Genomic DNA, 22,313 nt, shown 5'->3' on the forward strand with positions numbered 1-22,313 from the left:
TGCCTTCTTGTAGTGCTACATGGCAACTGCCTAGTGTTTAGTGGGTGGCAACTCCTAAAGTTTTGAAATCATGACAACTGCAGTAGATCAAACCATACATGGCAACTGCAGTTGAGCAACCATGGCAACCGAAGTTCAGCGACATGGCAACTGCAGTTAAACGAACATGGACGAGGGTCTGGACCATGGCAACTGCGGGACGCGCGGTGACTGTCACGCGGGCGTGCAGGGCCACGAGGTACGAGGCCTGACGTACGGGGCGTGTGGTACGTTCGCCCACACGCACGCGTGTGAGAGGGATCGGGAGGGGGAAAAAGAGGTGTGTGGGCTGTTCCTCTTATACACCACACAAAATGTGTGGGCAGCCCCCCCCCTAACGCCCACACGTGTGGCATTTATCGGCGTCCTTATTTTTATGTTAGAGAACGATGTCGCACTACTTCCAGCACCAAAGCAACCTGATTTTTTTGCTCTAATGAAGTGCAAAGCTGGAGAAACAAGGGAAAACATAGGCACTTCTATCAATACGGTTAGCACGACAAAACTAGAGGGGCGTTAGATGGTTAGCGCCTTAGAGTATAGACAAAGAAAATATACTTCATTATGTACTATTTGTTCATCGTGACCTTTTGCAGAGAAAATGGCGATGTTCCCGTCAATAGTGCAGAATGATATATTACTGATTACTCCCTCCATCCAAGATAAATTATTGATTACTCCCTTGATCTAAGATTAAAAAGCCTGAGGAATATTGTTCTAGGACCAAGGCATGCATATACATTAACTTACTTTGTGTCATACATGCAACCAATAAAGGCAAATTTTAACATGGTCCCTCTTACCTCATGTTTTCACATGGGAGGTAAGAAAGACTTACTCAGACGGACTACTTAATGAAATAAACGGCTTAGATCTGTTATATACTATTACCGCTTATGTGAAAAGAGGTGGTTTGTGGGAGAAAATCAATTGGCCCGGCCAACAGTTGCGGCGGCCTTGCGCCGGCAGATTGGGTACGTGGCACATGGCAGGGTGGCTCGATCATCGACGGGCGTGGACCCTGAGCTGAAATATTACGATGCGGTGGAGGTTGAGCTTGTGTTGAAGCTTGGGCTGCTGTGCTCTCATTCATTGTCCAGGTCGCGGCCATGTATGCATCTAGTCATGCTGTACTTGGAAGGAGGTGCAAGACTTCCAGACTTCCAGCTGGCTTCTCTGGTCACTGATGGACATGAGGATGAACGATCAGGCGGCATGTACATCTTCAGCTACAACAATGACCATTCTATCTGGAAGGTGATACTTTTGTTGTGGTGTTCACAACTTCACATCATCATGCAGGCTTATCACCAATGTTTATTTTGGATCTCTGCAAGTTAACCTGCTTGATGCGCGGCCTTGGGGCCGGTCGCTTGGGTGGCAGAGTCGTCGGGCCGTTGGGGCGCAGCCTCGGGGCTGGCGTGTTTGTATGGCTCGTTGTATCGGTCTTCGGCCGGTTTTTCTTATTAACTAGTCAATTCTTTTCTTCTACTCCTATATGAAAATGCAGACCTCTTGCCAGTTGCTCGAAAAGAGGAAAAATAAATCACCGGGAGCTCTGGTGGACTTGTGTCACAATGTTACTTGTCCAAGGGCCGAAAAGCTCTAGTTGCAATTTGCAACAATTAGAATGAAATTTGTTGGCACAACTCAGAAACAAATTGGACACTAGTAGTACTGATGATAATGTCAGACCCGCGGTTCTTTTTGCACCAGATCAGATTCATAATTTTAGATAGAAATGGTAGAAGACTGAATTAATCTGAATAGCTTGTTCGTCGAAGGTTACAGGGCATCACAAAACTCCCTCTCATACATGCATATTGTTTCTAAAAGGTTTTACTGCTTCACTGAACCTATTCTCTGATGGTTCAGCTGAGACGGTTGCTCTGTATTATCAGTTCTCATCTTACATTCTTAAGAAGTTGATCCCCACTATTAGCAATTCTCTCTACATGCACACCATCCACATCAGCATGATGCCACATCAGCTTTCTCTCAACATGCAGCTTCCACCTCAGCAGAAAAAAAAATCAACAAATCGTTTCCAATCTGAGTGGGTCATCATAATTGTTCTAGGCATTGATTCAATATAGCCTAGCCAACTACAGCCATCTAATGTCTTCTCATCCTTGTGCTTCATCTCTTCTGCTGCACGCGGCTGATCCCATGGCCACCGAAAAGAGCGGCCCCTTCCTCTTTTGCGTCCCGTAACTAACGGTTCAATCAAGGCAGAGACCCACCCAAGGTTGCCCAGCGTAAATAGCCGTCTCTCTCCCTCGATTCAGCTGAGCCCATCGACCTCCTTTCCCCTATGTACAGTCCGGCGTGGTCGAGATCCCATCTCACTCCTCTCCGGTAGGACTACCGACTTGGCTCCCCTCTGCAATTCCCCGGGGTTCGCTCGGGGTATGTTCCCTGTCTGTGGTTCCTGAGTCCGTGGCTTGAAGGTCCTCCTGAGCTGTCGGTCCGTATTCATGGGCCTCATCGCGTGCATCGGACAGGGCGGCGGTCGCCGCTATGATGGAGCAGGAGGTGCGGCCTAGGCCTGGGCCGGTGCGGCAGCGGCGCTCGGGGAAGAACATGCGGTTGCTGTCTTTGAAGGACCTTTCGCAGATGCTGGCTATGACAAGGCTGTAATGTTGGGAATCGTAGCATAATTTAAAATTTTCCTACGCTCACCAAGATGCATCTATGGAGTGTACTAGCAACGAGGGGAAGGGAGTGCATCTACATACCCTTGTAGATCGCGAGCGGAAGCGTTCCAATGAACGTGGATGACGGAGTCGTATTCGCCGTGATCCAAATCACCGATGACTGAGTGCCGAACGGACGGCATCTCCGCGTTCAACACACGTACGGTGCACGGACGTCTCCTCCTTCTTGATCCAGCAAGGGGGAAGGAGAGGTTGATGGAGATCCAGCAGCACGACGGCGTGGTGATGGATGTAGCGGGTCTCCGGCAGGGCTTCGCCGAGCTTCTGCGAGAGAGAGAGAGAGAGAGAGGTGTTGCAGGGGAGGAGGGAGGCGCCCAAGGCTTAGATGTTGCTGCCCTCCCTTCCCCCCACTATATATAGGGCCAAGGGAGAGGGGGGGGCGCAGCCTTGCCCCTTCCTCCAAGGAAGGGTGTGGCCAGGGGGGAGTCCTTTCCCCCCAAGGCACCTCGGAGGTGCCTTCCCCCTTTAGGACTCTCCCTTTTTTCTTATCTCTTGCGCATGGGCCTCTTGGGGCTGGTGCCCTTGGCCCATATAGGCCAAGGCGCACCCCTTACAGCCCATGTGGCCCCCCGGGGCTGGTGGGCCCCCTTGGTGGACCCCCGGACCCCTTTCGGCACTCCCGGTACAATACCGATAAAGTGCGAAACTTTTCCGGCGACCAAAATAAGACTTCCCATATATAAATCTTTACCTCCGGACCATTCCGGAACCTCTCGTGACGTCCGGGATCTCATCCGGGACTCCGAACAAATTTCGGGTTTCCGCATACATATATCTCTACAACCCTAGCGTCACCGGACCTTAAGTGTGTAGACCCTACGGGTTCGGGAGACATGCAGAGATGACCGAGACGCCTCTCCGGTCAATAACCAACAGCGGGATCTGGATACCCATGTTGGCTCCCACATGTTCCACGATGATATCATCGGATGAACCACGGTGTCGAGGATTCAATCAATCCGTATGCTATTCCCTTTGGCAATCGGTATGTTACTTGCCCGAGATTCGATCGTCGGTATCCCAATACCTTGTTCAATCTCGTTACCGGCAAGTCTCTTTACTCGTACCGCAATGCATGATCCCGTGACTAACGCCTTAGTCACATTGAGCTCATTATGATGATGCATTACCGAGTGGGCCCAGAGATACCTCTCCGTCACACGGAGTGACAAATCCCAGTCTCGATCCGTGCCAACCCAACAGACACTTTCGGAGATACCCGTAATGCACCTTTATAGTCACCCAGTTACGTTGTGACGTTTGGCACACCCAAAGCACTCCTACGGTATCCGGGAGTTGCACGATCTCATGGTCTAAGGAAAAGATACTTGACATTGGAAAAGCTCTAGCAAACGAAACTACACGATCTTTTATGCTATGCTTAGGATTGGGTCTTGTCCATCACATCATTCTCCTAATGATGTGATCCTGTTATCAATGACATCCAATGTCCATAGTCAGGAAACCATGACTATCTGTTGATCAACGAGCTAGTCAACTAGAGGCTTACTAGGGACACTTTGGGGTCTATGTATTCACACATGTATTACGATTTCCGGACAATACAATTATAGCATGAACAATAGACAATTACCATGAACAAAGAAATATAATAATAACCATTTATTATTGCCTCTAGGGCATATTTCCAACATGTAAGCCATCACCTGGACGAGCTCAAGTCCGTCACAAATCTACCTCCAACTTCTTCGGTGAGGTCGGCTTCGGCCCCATCGACATGGTATCCATCGAGGGCGGCCTCTGCCCCGGCCTCGCCAGCAGCAGGTCGCCGTCAAGTAGCTCAGCTTCGACAATAACGACATCCAGTGGCACCCCAAGTTGCTGGTACGTCGCAGTTATTCGGTGCCATTTAGAGTCCAGTCATCAACCACAGATTGTTGGTTGATTCATTGATTTTGTGATGACTGATTGATTTTTTGTTTGGTCGAACAGGCGGAGGTGATGTATCTGCGGATACTGAGCCACCTGCACCTGCCGTAATGGACTAATGGTAGCCATTCTCCAGCTGAGCTTCTGCATATTAGTAAGAAGTCCTGTTCCTGTGTATCCGTGTCAAGGGTCATGAACTTCCTGGGTACGCCGACAGGTTCTGTACTCCGTTCTTCAGGATTTTTCTGTCTTCAGTATTTTGGTCTCATGAAAAATGTCATACTAACTGTACATAACCGATCGAATCAGCCCTCGCTTGCCTTCCGTTCCAGCCATAACCCATTGACTGATCGAGCCAAAAATAATCCTACTGCAGTGCATCCTACACCAGTTTTTCATCTCCCCCACTTAGCTTTTCATTATGGTTTTTAATAAACACAAGTGCATATAGGAATCCGAGTAAATAGCAACGGCAATTATTAACAAGTTACAGATCTTTTCCCTTCTTCTCCCTCCTACCTTGATCGGAAACGGTTCTACACCACAATTAAATCCCGCTATTGAAACTGCTCTACAGGTCCATCGTTTTAGCTTTAGGTTCATTATCTCTTTAAAGTGAGCCACGAGAAGGAACCACCCAGGCTGGTGTACATCGCCCCTAGCTACGTGGAAGCGGTCAGTTTTTCCTGTACACACCTATTTGACTAAAATTTCAAATTGAATTTGTTTTTTGCAAGAATTTGTAACTGCAGGACGCACGTTGATCTTCCCCCCAACCTGCACGGCGAATTTGCAGGATAGCAATTGTTACAGACCCAGACAGGATAACTATGCTTTCGTGGACCTATACTTCTCTGCATGTTGTTTCAGGCAGACATTGTTAGAGATCCATCAAAAAATAAATTACTACCATTTTTGTTCTACACATGTTCCCTATGAAATTGCTTTTCGTTGTACGTGGCTTGGAATTCTTTTTGATTTCCTAACTGTTTGATCGTATGAATGTTTATGACACATGTAGTTCTTAGTACACAAGCGTAAGCTCCAGATATGGTTGATGGAAGTATGAGGTATGCTCTCCACATTTTCGAAGATAGAAAAGTTCTATGGGCATTAGCTGGAGTGATGTCTTTTTTATTTACAATACATATATCGTTGAATGATGACTTGTGGCTGTATGCCCTTCGTATATTTGATGCATTTACCTACGATTAGTAATGATATTTTGTATTCCTAAATTAGTCTCAAATATACCTTTGCAGGCTATGCATTATGATACAAAAGGGAGATTTGACAAAATTGATATTTTTCAACAGAGAGGTTTCTTCATCGGTTGTGAAAACTACAATATTTAACACATGTTTTCTTATTTGTGTTTTCAACCAACCAATGTATCCTCAAACTGTCTCTATTCCAAAAACCACCGCACATTCCCATGAAAAAATAACAATTGTACTGGATGGATAACAATGGACATAGGCTGGCATCCTCCTGTTCGTGTGTGTCAAATATCTTCAGAATTGTATAGTCACTCGCCTTATTTAATCTTTTCACCTCCAGAGAGGCTATGTCTGTGAGCATGTTTAATCCCAATCTACTATTTATTAGGTCGCCACTCGTTGGTCCATATTTTGCTAATCGATTCAGACAAAGTCCACTTTTGCTTGAGTTTATACCGTGAGAAGTTATGAAGCCAAACAGGTTGTTATTCTTAGTCAATGGGGATTGAAAATCTACTCCCATAACTCAAAGGAAAAAAAGAGTATAATAAGTCTTTCTTAGTATCAAGGCACTGTTCCATGTTTTGATACTTTGGTACACTACTTTAGTGCAATTCACAGAATTCCTATTGACACTCAAGCATTGGTCATACAATAGGATCAAATTGTGATATCTATACTCTGGCCATACATCCACAAGACACAGTCTACTACTAGTGGAGAAACCGTTCTCTTTGTTGTTACATTGTTTACCTTAGAATTTGAAGTGCTGATTTGCTGTTCTATTAAGTTTTCTATGTTCCTTCTATTGTCAGCAAAGAGACCCCGCAGCAACGCGCGGGGTATCATCTAGTTTTCTATGAAATGATGAAATTGGAAGCCATGCTCCTTAATTCGAAAGAAAATATGTCCCATCATCTCTATGATAGTGAAACCTGATCCTATCCGGGATCACATGGGAGCTGGAGCCAGAAGTGGCACTATCGTTGGTCGTCGACGACTCGACTTTAGAAGAAAAAAAATGCCGGCCTAATTACGTTCTTCGTTTCATTCTGCAGTTGTCCCTAGCTAGCCAGTATCTACCAGATGGAGTTGTTTTCCATGGCCATCAACACCCAGAGAAAAATTCCTACCGTATAGTATGTGTGATCCCCAATGAAAGTTGAAGGCCCGTCAGAACACTGAAACGACAATAGGAACCAAGTATAATCATAATAAGATTATTAGATGCTTTAAAAAATATATCATGCTGCATCTTTCTGTGTGTAAGCGGCCGAGTTCGACGGGTGTGGGCCAGCATAGGTCACCACGACGAATTTGAGCATCAGAGCCGGTCGTTAGACCTTGGACAGCACATGGTGCTTATAGAAATAAACCAGTATTTCTTTAAGCATCGACATTTATTTGTAGAGATCTTAATTGGCCACTCCTCTTATAAAAATAAGCACCGGCTTGGGTCATTTGACTATAAGCACCTCGCACATTATACAAAGGCCTTAGATGCGGGTCTCTAACGACGTTGCACAAGCCCATGACTCGTGACACAAACAGATCCATCCAATCTGAAAATATATATCTCTCACTTCAGCTCCACAGGTACCAAGTGCATCGGTATGTATATAGTTTCTCTACTTGTCTTGTTCTTTCCCCCGCCAAAAAACACACACACACTAAGGACTTGCTTCTACAGGCCACAGAGCAACAAAACTGCATCCGCCATGAGCTCCTGTGCTCAGTGACCAAGCCTAGGCCACACACGCGGGTCGCCAGCAAGAGGTGTACATGTCCTCCTCATCAGGCTCATCTCATGTGCCACTTGACCAAGTGCCGGTGAGTGATGTATCTGGAAAAGAACAACACAAGATACCCTGGTAAGAGTTCACGAAACACATCGATGCAACAGATGGGAAACATTCGAGGTACCATCTATAACTTCCGAACAATGAGCTTGCGTCGTTAGCATCATCGAAGTCAGCCAGTCAATGCATCATTCAGTTTAGAAAAAACTGGTCGTGCTATGTGTTTGGTTTCACTTCACTAGGTGCCCAAAGCAGAAAGATTCCACATACAGTTTGCTGCTGTGCAGGGCAGCAAAAGGGACTGAAAATACCGCGATTCTTATTTGACTCAATCAACAGTGTTCATTTTGTGAGTTCCTGAGGAGCAACCACTCCAAAGAGTAGCATCGTTTTGGGTGTCAAAAAGGTTGTGTTACCCAGCCTATGAAGAACTCCTTTTCGGACCTTGGGCGGGCTCACCTTCTTCTGAATCCAATGGAGGATCCCCATCTTTAGAAAACCTTGAAAGCTCTTGAGCTTTCTACAGGCCTTTGGCACGTGCATCCGAGAGCTGCTTAGTGCATCGATCTGTTTATTCAGTTCAATTCAGGATTAGAGAAAGAAGACCAACCACTTTGCAATGTGATAAAACGTCAGGAGAAATCAGGAGGTTAACTGGTGAGATTGGAAAAGGTAAATAACCTGCGAAATAACAACTGGTTCCGCATGGGCTTTGAGAGGAATAATTATTCTTCAGTCCTCTTTCTACTTACACCATTGATTACAATCCCCAGGCCTCTTGTCTGTAAGAACAAAAACCAGAAGTCAGCTGAGACAAGTAGCTACAAACAGCTTCCAGTATTTCTTCCATCTTAAATGTTGTAAAGCAGTGGCCTTTGACGTTCGCATTAGCAACCCAACTGCTTCAGGAATTAAAGCAAGATATGGTAGGAACAGAAACAAGATGATAGTCTCATATTTCATCTGAAAACAAACTGACCTTAAGCTCTCACAGATAGGCTTGCCATAAACAGAGAAATGACCTATTTAGCTTTCGTCAAGCTAACTCCTGAAGAGACATTGATTTACAGTGTCCATCTCACATGAGAGACAAGCATGATATTACCTATGTAAACCCTAAAAGAGGCACTTTGGCTGCAAGCAAGTACACCCCCAAGAGTAAGAGGCTGGACAATAAGGGAATAATGCCAAGGGTAAATACATCTGTCACAGTCAACCAAAGCTCATTCAGATGAGTGTAAGGCCGTAAGAAAAATGTGAGAATCGTTCTACGTTTGAGCCAGCCAACAAGACATCGATCAGTTTCAGACTTGATGTAGTGAAAATTAGAAATAAGACGAATTACAGAATGGGAGATAAAATGTAGCTTGGTTATTCATTTTCTTATCCGAATTCCTGGTACACCCTTTAACCCCATCTTCAAGGCGGTTTTCCTAAACAACGACGGAGGCTTTTCCATGCCGATAGAGACGCCGAACCTACTAGCCAGGTCAGCAAGCATGACTTTGTCTCTGCTAATATCAGCTATCGAGTTATAGTAACCAAGCCATGCATGGTATGCGGCTTCCTTGATGCTCATGTCAACAATCTTGATCGAATCATCAACCTGCAGTACCAGAAAATTCAGGAAAATAATCAGGCGAGAATGTATGCATATAACGCCGAAATACAAAATATGAACAAGTACGCCGAGTCAAACCTTTTGTTTCATCTCCTGGTCAATCTGTGGCACAGGAGCCTTCTGTATTGGAAGATCATGTATCTCCTTCAAGAAATACTCTTCCCATGGCGCAATCAACAGAATTCCTTTCCCGGATTTACCTTCCCTTCCAGTCCTTCCAAGACGATGAATATAATGCTCTCTACCAGGAGGAACACCAGCCTAATACAATCACAATGTGCGGTTAGAGCAGCAATGGTGAAGACAACCATGCAAAGTAATGCCATTAAAGAGATAGCTGCCACTCCTGCAGTTGCTTTAGTCTAGGCAGATAAATGTTCTTGCTCAGAAACTTCCTCAGCTGTATTAACCATCAAAAGGAAAAGAAATTCTACCTGAATCACTAGGGTAACGTCTGGATAATTCACTCCACGTGTTGAAACATCTGATGTTACCAGAATCAGGCGATTGGAATCCCGGAACTCTTCAGAAATACGTGTTCTATAAAGCTGGGGCTTTCTTGAATGTATCTCTCTGACGTTTAGCTTCAGAACTCGAAGCATTATATACATAAATTCAGTCACCATGGCAGTTGTGCAGAAAACTATCACCTGCATGCAATGGAAAGACATTAGTGATTTAAGAAATTGCAAATTTACCAGCAAATCATACTGCTTGATCAAGCGATGTGGGCAGAGGAGGGAGGACCTTATAGTCCACTTCCTGATCAATATGCTCTCGAAGAAGGTGGTGAACCATATGAAAGTGCAGTTCATGTGGTACCACAAGATATTGCTGTTGTACCTAAGCTCAAGAACAGAAGACATTAAGGGATCAATATTCTACCACACACAAAACAATCCATAACAGAAAGGCTATTACAGAATCATACTCCCTCCAATCCATATAAACTAAATCAGCAACAATTGTACTAAATCAGCAACAATTAATATGGATCGGAGGGACAAATATTTTACTTTCAGATCAAATTCGTTCAGAAGTGCTGCTTGTGTTATCATACAACGTGACATTTGGTATAAATGTTTATGTGAATGTCGACATCTTTTGCATGACAAACTTCCAATGAAAGCTGAACAACGTGTAAAGCTCTAAACAGCTAAATGGGGTCCTTTTCTTAAGTAGAATGATGCAATAGAACACCATGGCATCAGCACATCAACTGCCTTATCCAAAAATAAAATAAAAACACATCGACTGCCTACATCTGGTAAGGGAAATGCAAAGTGAGAATGTCAACCGTAACACTCTTTACTTGCAGAAGCCAGAATGAAACAAGTGCTTTGCAGCCACTAATGGAAGATTATTCTGTTTGTCATTGGTGCCAAATATTACTTGAGTAGGAGTAGAAATAGAAACCTTAGTAGGAGTTTCAACAGCCCCCAAGCCCACTGTATCAACAAAAACATGATCCTTGTTTAAAACCATCTGTGAAACCCTTCGAACCTGCCAATAAAGAATGAGAACCATCATTCCCATTTTCAGACCAGTGGGTGTCCATAAAGAAGGTAAACTACAGATTATATGATACAAGAAAGGCACTCATGCTACAGGCTATGCTGACTACATTACCTCTTTTGGAACAGTAGCTGAAAATAGTAGTGTCTGTCTTTGGCGTGGCAAGCTATCAGCAATCTTCTCTATGTCTTTGCGAAAACCCAAATCTAGCAAGTGGTCAGCTTCATCCAACACAAGCAATTTCAATCCCATCAAGCGGACAGAGAATGAAGATCTGTTTTCAATATGATCCAGCAGCCTACCAGGTGTTGCCACTAAAATCTGCAAAGGGAAAACTCCCACCATATATAAGTCTACCCAGCAGTTAGGAGTTTAGACTTGATCTTTAGTAGCTCAGTAAATGCTACAAACCTGGCATGGATCGGACTCTAACCGTCTTTGATCAAGCTTGAATCTAGTGCCACCAATAAGAGACTGAACACCCACTCCATGATGGTACTTCACCAAAACATTCGCCTCAGCTGTAACCTGGACGGCAAGCTCTCTTGTAGGGCATAGAACAAGGGCAAATATTGGAGACACTCGATGATTTGTATGGCTCTTCATGGCATTCAAGACTGATTCAATTGCAGGAAGCTGTTTATCAATTCACTGCTTTTAATAAATTGGTTGAAGGGCAACAAAACCGAAAGGAACAAATCCCAAAGTAACTAACTTCTTGCAAATGAACATTACCAGAAAAGCTACACTTTTGCCGGTTCCAGTTTTGGCCTTGACAAGAACATCTTTACCTGCATTTAGACATTGATGAGTGAGGAGCAATCCCCTGATCGTTGCAAGGTTTCGGTGATAGCATCTTCAGATAGTTCATGCACAGCCAAAATGGTACTACTGGAGTCAAGTGCTAAATACAAACTACTGAAGTCAAGCAACACGTCCCATAATATTACCGCCAAAAGGTTGTGATTCTTTCCCCGTGATTCAGGAAATTCGTTCACGAGGAAAGTGAAATAAGATATAATACCTTCGAGACAAACTGGAAGAGTTGCTTCCTGGACAACAGTTGTCTGTATATATCCAGCATCAGTGAGTGCTTTGACAGTAAGTGGGGAGATGCCACACTCATCGAATCTGAAGATAAAACAAGAACATGACTTGTGATGCCAACTCATCAAATCTAAGGAAAAAAGAAATATCATAACTTGTCAATAAGATGGGCATAATCACTATTGCAGTGTAGGATGGAGTGTGATTTGAAGAAGTTAATTCACCGATCATTCATTAATCTTGAGTTAGAAGGCATGTAAAAAAGCAGGATGTGCTACAAACATTATGTCTATCATTTGCATTGCGGGTGGCCAATTCTTGTTTATAGACCAGTGCCTGACTAACAAAAAGAAACTTCATAAGGGGGCAACTTCGGTGACTCATACATCAAGAGCCACACATGTCAAGTCTTCTTAGTTGATTTTTCCTAATTCAACCATGCAGACACTACTTCTGACAAAGTTAGCAGGCCACACAACAAATGAGGCAATCGGTTACGAGGAAAATAAACAACATCAGAGATAATGGTGAGAGTGTAACCTTTTATTGGTAAACACAGATTCACCCCTTGACTCGTACCGCCTCCTCTCAGCACCCAGCACCTCCCTGTTTCTTATCTCCTCTCGCAGCTCTTGGATTCTACCAGTGATATCATCATCGCTTTCCTCCTCGTAGGACTTGAGCGGTCTCCTATCTCTCTTCATATCACAGTTCCTCAGAGCAGCAGTGCTCCATTTCCTCCTGATGGCGCTCGTCTCCCCCGGTTCATCATCTTCCGACTCATCTTCCCTCGAAGCCACGAATTTTGCCAACCTCAGATCCCTAGCAGCCGGCATAACCTCCCCATCCTCGTCCGATGAATCCGGCCTCCATTTCTGGCCAAACCGCCGTGGGGCTGCTACAGAGTACAACCTCTCCTGAGTATAAAACAGAGCCAACGGTGTCGCATTCCTGCCATCTCCAGCCTCGGCGAGCTGTCTAGCAACCAACGGCATCAGCGCAGCACCCGATTCCCGGCACGGCGAGCATGGAGGCATCACCGAGTAGCATCTCTTCGGACCGAAGAAGCCGAAGGACGCCTCCTTCCTCTGCGAAGGCGTGCCGGAGCCCGGGCTCCATTGCCACCACCAGGGAGCGGCCGTCCCGTACCCTCTCCTCTGGTTGAACGCGGCAGGCAATCGCTGCTCATTTCCGGCTCCCCTTCCCGCCGTCGGCTCCCCAGAATCCAGCTCCTCCCAGTCCTTCCAGTCCCCTCCTCCCCGGGGCGGCTTCAGCTTCTCCCCGGACTCCACCTGCTTCCAGTCGACCATCCGGGCGCCAGACGGCAGGCTCCTCGCTGGCTGCTGCTGATGCGGGGGGAGCCGCGCACGGCGTAGCGGGCCGTCGTCGTCGTTCCAGAGGTCCTCGGCGCCGGGGCGGAGGAAGCGGTCGGCGAGGGCGCGGATGTGGGCGCGCGAGGAGGTGGGGCCGGCATGGTCGGCGGGGGAGGCGGGGGCGCCGGGGAGGTGGGAGGCGCGGATCTCGGAGCGGAGGCGGGCGAGGTAGAGCTGCTTCTCATGGCGGAGCAGGCCCCGCTCCTTCCCCCGCGCCAGCTTCTCGTGCATCCGCTTGTGCTGCCACTTGGACAGCCCCCCAGGGAACGTCCGCGGCCCGCCCCCCATCTCTGGTTCTTCTCCGGCGACGAGCAGTGGCGGAGCTAGCAATTAATTTACAACAGGGTGATCCACCTAAAAAAAATCGACAACAAATATGACATGTAAACATTGTAATTAATTGCAAATACCACATAGAAATAGATTAACATGGTCTTACAAACACACTAGAATTCTCATTCAAGTCTCAGCTTTGCATAAAAGAAGCCTACATTTCTTCAATAATTCTGCAATAAGAATTTACCGTTCATCAATCAGTGGCACAATTGAACAGAAATGATGCCCTAAGTTAACCGGTTCATGTTCATGCATTGTAGTGTACCGTGCGCAGCACAAGGAATCAGCAAGCAGTGAAGCTAACCCTAAATCGAAAATTGGGGGATTGAAAAATGGTACCTCAGATCAGGCTGAGCCGAGTGCCGGAGTGCAGACTGGGCGGTGGGTGGCTGCCGCCGGCTTGCAGGGCCGCGGCAGGGCAGCAGGGTCACGGCCGGGGTAGGCCGAGGGCGCGACGGAGAGGCAGGTGCGGAGGAGCCTCCTGGGAGGATGGGCCGCCGGCGACGAGCAAGGGCGGCGAGGCGGGCAAAGGCGGGGACGGGGCGGCCGGCGGCGGTGCGTCGGGCAGGGTGTGTAGGGTTAAGAGTTGACGGCCAAAGGTTTTTACTGATGGTGTAGATGAGCAGAAAGGTTTCCGCCTTCGAACAAGTTGATGACGCCTCCGCATTCAGGTCGCGGAGTCCAGCGCTCTGCGCGGGCCAGCGGGACGAGCGGTGGCTGACAGGCGGGGCCCACCCCCACCCCACCCCGCTCCTCGCCAGCTGCTGACTTCGCTTCCCTCGCTGGCCGTCGGCGGTTGGCAGATCGGAGATGGAGGGGGAGAGGGGGCGGGTGCTGGTGGTGGGCGGGAGCGGCTACCTCGGCCAGCACCTCCTCGCCGCGCTCGCCGACGGCGGCGGCGTCGACGTGGCCTTCACCCACCACCGCGGAACCGGGCCGCGGGCGCTGCTCGACGCGCTCCCTGGCGTCCGCGCCTTCCGCGCCGACCTCCGCTCCGGCGACGGGCTCGAGGCCGTCTCCGCGTCCTTCGGCCAGGTACGCGCAGGCCCCTCCCCATTCCGCGAGCGCACCATTCTGTCCTGGTCAGCGCTGCCGCCGTGCGTGCTGCCTGACCATGAATGGCATTTCGTCGAACACCTTTTCCGCCAAGCTGCAGCCGGCCGGCACTGCGAGTGCTTGCTCACTTGGTTTCTCAACACGTCGGTCAGTGCGCGTGCAGTCCATGCCCAGACGGCGCCTCAGCAAATCCGTAGCTAGAGACGGCGCCTGCTGGCATCCACTGCTGTTGATTCACACTTCTTCGCGCTTCAGCTGCGCACTAACATTCAGTCTGGCACTGTCAGCGTTATCTCGACCCGGACCAGCAACGGCTCAACTTCTCGGCACCTCTGGTGCAGGGTTGCAAACAACCAACACAAACAACGTTGTACCATGGATGCCAAAGTCAGTTGCCATGAATTCTTCTGTCTTTGCTAAGCTTGTAGAAACGTTGCCTTTAGGTTCCTAATATAAACAGGAGTAGTTGCCTATTCTGCAGCTGGGAGAAACGGTTTGACTGTGATGCACGATTGAAATTTGCCCTACTTCGCCTGGGTTTTCAGGGGAGTAAACCGCGCATTCAGAATGCCAAGAACATGGCTTCTTGCAGTGCCAGCTACGGTGCCACTGTTAATCTTCCACAGTGGATTTCTCTGCCAACAGTGATTCCTTCTTACATGCCCGCGCCGTTTAGTACTCAACCATCAGAGCGTAATATCCGGAGATCATTTCTGTGCTCGCATAATTTTTCCTTGTTTCTTTCATACTTGAATGCAGTGTATTTATTTACTGTAAAGTGTTGAAACACTTTGGACTATCCAGTCTGGCAGAATCCGCACTTGTGTATTACTCATCTCTTGCTCTTTTCATCCACGAGTTCGTAAACTCCCATTGCTGTCCTCTAACTGGGAGTGTTAATGCTTGTCCTGTTCAGCCACATGTGATTGTGAACTGTGCTGCAATCTCGGTTCCTCGGGCGTGCGAAACGGACCCAGCTGCTGCCATGGCTACTAATGTGCCTTCTTCACTTGTCGATTGGTCACTGAGCTTTGGGAATGACAAGACTCTTTTGATCCATCTCTCCACAGATCAAGGTAGAGCACTCTTGTGAATTGATGTGTGATACATTCGTACTGTTATATTTGGCATCCGCCGTTTGCCCGAATCTACAAGCAAGCATGCGTCCACTTGCATTTATATTTGTTGGTAATTAGCACTACTACTTGACCTACTTTAGGTTTACTTTATCATCTTGGTGAGCTTAATGCCAAGGGCAAATGAAGAGCTTACCAAAGTTATACCTTGCTGATTGCCTGATCCGTAGTACTATAGAACTGTATAAAGGGAAGCCTGGTGCACGTAGTATGTAACTATATATTTACGTTATTTTTTACTAAGATGCCATCTTCTGTGCCAACTCCAAACCTAATCTAGAACTCATGTGCAACAGTTTATCAGGGGGTGAAATCCTTCTACAAAGAGGAGGATGAGACACTGCCGGTGAACATGTATGGCAAATCAAAAGTTGCTGCAGAGAAGTTCATTACTGAGAAATGCTCAAACTATGCAATCTTGAGAAGCAGCATCATTTACGGGCCACAAACAATCTCTCCTGTTGAAAAATCGCTCCCTATCCAGGTAAGATAACCAACCGCTCCAAAGCATTGTTGCTAAATTTAAAACAAAATAAAATTGTTTGACTGCACAACCCTTGCAGAATATAGTATCTAATTAGAAACTGCGTGCCTCTTTGGTTGCAGTGGATGAACGCTGTCCTTTCACAAGGCCAGCAAGTTGATTTTTTTAATGATGAGTACCGCTGCCCAGTTTATGTAAAAGATATGGTGGATGTAATATTGTCTTTGACAAAAAGTTGGTTATCAGGTATGAAAAAGGTGAATTCAATGTGATTTTATGGAGTGCAGTCATTAGGAATGCTCCTTGTACATGGCGTAATGGTTAACTATATGAAATCTGCTCTTTCTAGAATGCACTCCATTTTTCATTTAATAACTTCAATATTGTTCTCTGCATCTTAAGTGGTTTTATTCTTTATTATTCGTTTATCAGTTGCACTGACACTAAAGTACATATTGCAGATGGCAAAAAAGTTCAGTTACTTCTGAATGTCGGTGGACCAGATAGGGTTTCAAGACTGCAGATGGCTGAGTCTGTTGCTGAAGTTCGTGGATATAGCAAGTCGATGATCAAATCTGTGCCTGCATCATCGGTATGAACTCTACCTCTGCTCATGTGAACTGTTTTCAGTGATAGTCGCAGTTCACAATGCACTATAGAACAGTCACGAACTTTACAGGTTGAATAAATTTTGCAGTTGTGATAGCTTCTTTGCTCTTCCTTTATGTCTTAGGTTTCCAGCCTGTCTGCCTGAAATGAGTTCATGTCAAGTATTGTGTAGTCATATGACCCTTTATCAGTGGCTAATGGCCCCATCCATTTATTATTATCCAGGTTAACCGGGGTGTAGCTTCACCGTCAGACATATCCATGGATATCACCAAGCTAACTCAGACACTCGGTATCCAGCCGATTACATTCCTGGATGGAGTCAGAGCCACACTTGACGCAGAAGCCACTACATGATATTCATAAATTGTTTGTTCAAGTTCCTCCACAAAATATCGAAGTGTGACAATTTCTGGATGGAGTCAGAGCTACACTTGACGATTTTTCTACACAAAAGAGCCCCTCTCCTAATTCACTAATTTGTAGGAAGGTACTGAACTTTTGGATTTGAAAAAAGTTTCAAGAAGCCAGTACATGATATTCATAAATTGTTTGTTCAAGTCCTCCACAAAATATCCAAGTGTGACACAAAGAACCCCCTTTCTTTTACCTGACAAAGAACCTGTACTAGTTTGCCGAAATTGCAGCAGAGGTAGATTTTGTTGGATCTGTATGTGTGAAAGACGTAACTTTGCTACCATCGAACAACTTGCCCTTGGTTTTACTGTCTGTACCATTCTGAATAAAAATGGCATCCATGTGTGCTCTTCAGAAGTCTGTACTTCTGGTCTGCGACATATACCGTTACCATATATCACCGATGAAGAATCTTTTCACTCCGATGAATGATACTCTGTTTGATAATTTTAAGTAGGATATCTTACTGACCAAGTTAGGTTGGCCGAAATTTTGTTCCTCTGGAGGATATCTTACTGACCCTGTTCTGTGTGAATGGTAATTTTTTTTTGCAGTCTCGGTGAGTCACTCTGTTTTGCATACATCTAAATTAAACTGAACAGAAGTGCAGGTTCTTGGTGTGCAAGTCTGTCAATCAAACCCAAGCAGACACTGGATGCGGGATTCACGCGGCCACGAGGGGAGACCGTGAGGCAGTAGCCTTGTGGCAGAAGCAACATGATTTGACTCATGCCCTTGTCTTGCAGAGTGGCCTGGGGACAAAGGTAAACTAGTACTGCTGCTGCTCCAGTGCTAATCAAGCATTGAAAGTCATATAGAGTAGCTATGAATTTAAGGAATGCCCTGTTACTGAAGGCTGTAGCATGAGTGTTATCCCTAATCCCTGTTGCTTTTGACCACACTGCAGGGGAACACAGATGGCAGGGGTCCCACCTCCAAGGTAACACTCATGTGCTCCTGCGATGCTAGATCCATATGTATCACTCATTCATATGAAGCAAAAAAAAAAAAAAAAGCATGCCAGTTAGTGAATGTCTGCATTCTTATGCTTTGCAACTATGCTAATCATGCCAGATTAGCCTGCCTGCCCCTGTGGCAATCTGTGTGAGTCAGCTCATGGGCGTTCATTCACTGTCAACACCGAGCAGCGAGCACCACTGGATGCCCTCTCCACAGGTAAGCATGCATGCATATCAGTACTAACTCAGTGTATCGCTCGTACGACTCCATCAATTCTCCAGCTAGAGCAGCATTAAGTGGGAGGGCAAACATTGCTCGCAGTGGTCTGGTTGCTTGATTTTGAATCGCTGCCAGATCTGCTTGCAGTGAGCGGGCAGCATTGATGAACCAGGGCACTCACACAGTTAACACTCACTGGCGCCGACACACATCAATTAACAATTTAGTAAACATGTCCATCGCAAAATCTATCAAGCAGTAGTACTACTGTCAGTGAGATTTGTGATCTAGTGGCAGTGAGATTTGTGATCTAGTAGTAAAATCTATCAAGCAGTAGCACTACTGTCGGTGAGATTTGTGATGGTAATTTAGCCAGGGTGGTTGGCTGGGAGCTTAGAATCTGTCAGACTTGCCAAAAGTGCTAAGCTGGCAAGGAAGACGCGTGTAGACTGCAAGATTTGTGCAAGGAAAATGACCGCCTTTACTTCTTCATTAACGCTGCTGGATGCTTCCTAAACTTGGAGACTGCGCTTTGCATGATTTGTTTGTTTAATCGAGGGAAGGGGGGACTGTGCTTTACATTGACATTTGTGTCTTGTTCGATCCAGCCTTGCACTATTTAGATTTAGATTACTGGGCACCTACCCTGTTTGTGTCTGGATTCCCACCAGGTGTGGGGTCTACGCTGTTGGGGAATCTGCTGCTGCTGCTAATTAAGCTTGAGCTACCACCATGCATGCACTGAGAGTCCAATGGTAGGGGACATTTCCTTTCACCCTATTAGATAGATGGATGAACAGATAACTTGTGTCTATAACCTAAGGCATGGGGCTCCTGCTAATTAAGAAATCAAGCTTGAGCCTTGAGCTACTGCCATGCTCTGAAAGTCTAATGGTGGGAGACATCTCCATTCACCCTACAGATGACTTGTGCCTATGGCCAAGGGCATGGGGTTCCTGTTGTCAGGGCCATTGGTTTCCTTTGGTTGCTTGGCTGAGCAGGCTAACATGACGGCACGGAGGACTTGCTGCCACAAGCAGCCAAGGTTGTCAATGGCCCCTGCTCAGCCCAGCCATTTTTCTATGCACCATGAGTTTCATGTACATATCTTTACTTTCTATATATATGCATGTAGCCTAAAGTGCTTTTATTCTCAGAAATCTTAGCACCTGCTCCCCTTACTAGATCACCAAGTCCATGGACGAGACACTTGGAAGATACTAAAGAGAGATATCCCATATCTGGTCAGTAGGATTAGCCATGCCCATGCATGCTTTTCTCCTAACCATGGCAGGCAGGTCCCATGCCCAGGCTCTGGTCTCCATATCCAAGAAATTCAGGAAACATGGATTTTCTTTGCTGGGGGGAATCGGTGGGCCCCACATGCCAAACTTTTAGTGAACCGAACACATTACCATACCATGTAGTCAGAGTCAGTGGAGTACTACTACTACTATAGGCCATATATAGGATGGAGGATGGAGGATCGCTCAGTGTCTATTTCTTGTTACCTGTGTCTCCTCTTATTAGTGGCCTCTCTCCCCCAGCTAAATCCATATTAATACCCTCCTCCTCCCCTGCTCCTCTCTCTCTCCCTCTCTCATGCCATGAGGAGATCCTCCCAGCAGCACTCCTTGCTCCCCTGCATCCTCCTCCTCATGCTCCTCGCCATGTCACACCTGCCGAGCTCGAGCCATGGCTTGAGAACGCTGAGGGAGGAAGAAGAAGCGGTCGGCGAGCTCATCAAAGGCCAGCATGAGCTCCCCCCGACCATCTCCCCTACTCAAGAAGCAGGCGGCGACGACGTTGCCGCCGCCGACGACATCGGCGCCGGGAAGTTCACCGTCTCGAGGAGAGCGGTTCCTCAGGGGCCCAACCCTCTGCACAACTGACGAGGATCAACGCAGGGTCACGAGGATCGTCGGCATCAGCTCCGGTGGATCTCTGCAGCAGGCACCATGGCCACCAGATACATATACTATACCCTTTTTTTTTGTCCTCCCCCCATTATTTTTTTAGCTGGCTAGCCTAGAAAGATGATAATACGGTACAGACAGGCCGTAGTACCACCATTGATGTATGTATGTATGCTCATCAATACCTGTGGGCTGTGTGTGTGTGTGGCTCCCTCCCTCCATTCCTGCTTCCTTGCATGATTAGCTACAGCCCTCGTGTACATATGCAGTGATTGATGTGGCCAAGGCGTGATAGTTTGTTGGTTAAGCATTTACGTACGTACTCCCTCCGATCCATAATAAGTGTCGTGGTTTTGAACTAAGGTTGGATTAAGCTTAGTTCAGAACCGCGACACTTATTTTGGATCGAAGGGACGGAGTACTAAATAGCAGTGTCTTTACAATCGTGTAGTTGAGTAGGATCTAAAATGCTGAGATGTTGTTGCTGTTCTTCTTTTTCTTTTTTGCCTTATCTGAAGAAATTAAGTAAGCTGTTTTTTGGCCAGTGATATCTTGTGGTTGTTGGAGGGCTCCCATCTAGGAGTAGTAGAGTGGTATCTGCTGATCTATAAAGCAGAGTCATGAGGCGCATGTGAATGCTTAATCAACCCCGTGAGCGGAGCAGGTGTTAATTACTTAATCACGGGCTGATTAAGGCGCCTCCTCTCCTTTTTCTTGTAAATATTTTGGGAGCAATCTTTTTCGAGAGATGGACTGGCTGAAGCAAAGCAGAGTAAATAAATAAATAAAATGTCTGCAGCTGGCTGTACGATTTTATTTTATATTTAATTTTTGGGTGATTCAGCTGGGCTGGCTGTACGTGGGTTGGGTCGCCGTGTCAGCGATGTCCCCGGAGCCGGAGCCGCAGGACGTACAGGTGATTAGGTGACGGTGGTCGGTGGTGGACTCGCAGACACATGCGATTAGCAGCTGGAGTGGTGGTCAAAGCTCCGGCCGGTCTCCGGGTTGATGCTGTGAGTTGGGGTGGGTGGGTGGAGGAGCGGAGCAGCTGGGCAGGCGATTTTGCTGGTCAAACTCATCTCGAGATCCGAGCCAGATACTACTACCTAAAATTGTCAGGCAGTGCGGTGTCTCAACTCTGGACTGGACTGAGCTGACTGTCTTCTTATAATTTTCAGAAATTTGCTCCGATTAATCCAGGGTATATTTGTTTTGTTTGTGCACGTAAATATGATGTGAAGCTAAAAAGGAAATCTGATGACAGATTTCTAGCAGGTTGGAGCCAACGTCTTCATTAGATTAACCGCACGAATGTTGGACCTTGCTCAGTTGCTTTGCCACGTCAGGGGGAAAATGGCTCGATATGAAACTGCCTCAAGCCAATACCCCTTCCCTTCATCAACTTATCTCTGTCGCGGCCGTCTCGAGCGGCTCCTCTTCATCCGCTTCTCTGGCGAGCTCCAGCTCTCCACGCTATCCAGCGATTCCGGTCCAAGTGCGGCGGCGCAGCACGCAAATCCCGGTGATGGTGGTTGGGCGCCGCCATCTGCGAGTAGCGGGAGGAGTGGTGGTGGTGGTGGCGGTGGCCGGGAGCTGCGAGCTGGTGATGCTTATCTGATGATGGTCGTTTCCATAGACAGTTATGTTCTTCATCGACCTCAGCGACGAGGACGGCGACGGCCACTAGATCTAGGTTTTATTATGTTTTTCTTATTTTAATTAATGTATATATTTTAAATTCAGAAGATGTTCAAATTTTGAAATACCTCACGACGCGGTGTCCCTTTCTATCAAGAAATGAGGCTTCACAATTACTAGCCAATATTTATCAGTTTTTCGCTCGCATCTCGACCGCTTTTACTTTAAAAAGTAAGCGAGGAGAGCTGATAAAGATGGAGTTCCCCTATGATGAGCCCTATGATGAGATTTAGTTTCACAGATATGATGAGTTGGGCGCCT

At 46.7% G+C, this 22,313-nt stretch overlaps 2 protein-coding genes across 3 annotated transcripts; one reads left to right on the top strand and one right to left on the bottom strand.

Annotated features, from left to right (window-relative positions):
* Positions 1-8,832: 8,832 nt before the first annotated feature.
* Positions 8,833-14,220, bottom strand: LOC123146284 (DEAD-box ATP-dependent RNA helicase 48). 2 transcript variants are annotated; one of them, XM_044565908.1, is made up of 12 exons: positions 13,897-14,220; positions 13,661-13,727; positions 12,389-13,575; positions 11,826-11,932; positions 11,537-11,592; positions 11,213-11,437; positions 10,916-11,122; positions 10,703-10,789; positions 10,034-10,129; positions 9,721-9,936; positions 9,365-9,547; positions 8,833-9,271 (listed from the first exon to the last, which is right to left on the bottom strand). In XM_044565908.1, the coding sequence occupies exons 3-12, from the start codon at positions 13,507-13,509 to the stop codon at positions 9,041-9,043; spliced, it is 2,529 nt and encodes an 842-aa protein (XP_044421843.1). In that variant the 5' UTR covers positions 13,510-13,575; positions 13,661-13,727; positions 13,897-14,220; the 3' UTR covers positions 8,833-9,040. The 2 variants fall into 2 exon arrangements, with proteins under 2 accessions (XP_044421843.1, XP_044421842.1); XM_044565907.1 differs by lacking the exon at positions 13,661-13,727.
* A 5-nt stretch (positions 14,221-14,225) lies between these two features.
* LOC123146285 (methionine adenosyltransferase 2 subunit beta-like) lies at positions 14,226-20,038 on the top strand. Its single transcript, XM_044565909.1, is given in 10 exon segments — positions 14,226-14,592; positions 15,530-15,689; positions 16,046-16,233; positions 16,356-16,479; positions 16,695-16,825; positions 17,068-17,211; positions 17,862-18,023; positions 18,167-18,199; positions 18,334-18,435; positions 19,624-20,038. Coding segments are annotated over 10 exon segments (1,308 nt in total). The 5' UTR covers positions 14,226-14,367; the 3' UTR covers positions 19,663-20,038.
* Positions 20,039-22,313: the final 2,275 nt, after the last annotated feature.

This window comes from Triticum aestivum, chromosome 6D (genome assembly GCF_018294505.1).
Source record: "Triticum aestivum cultivar Chinese Spring chromosome 6D, IWGSC CS RefSeq v2.1, whole genome shotgun sequence".
Lineage (NCBI taxonomy): Eukaryota > Viridiplantae > Streptophyta > Magnoliopsida > Poales > Poaceae > Triticum > Triticum aestivum.

Coding starts and splice junctions, on each gene's coding strand:
- LOC123146284 (XM_044565907.1), bottom strand. CDS start 13,509: ATGGGGGGCGGGCCGCGGACGTTCCCTGGGGGGCTGTCCAAGTGGCAG. Junction 11,123..11,212: donor TAGAGTCCGATCCATGCCAG/GTTTGTAGCATT, acceptor TTCCCTTTGCAG/ATTTTAGTGGCAACACCTGG. Junction 10,130..10,702: donor CTGTTGAAACTCCTACTAAG/GTTTCTATTTCT, acceptor TCTTGAGCTTAG/GTACAACAGCAATATCTTGT.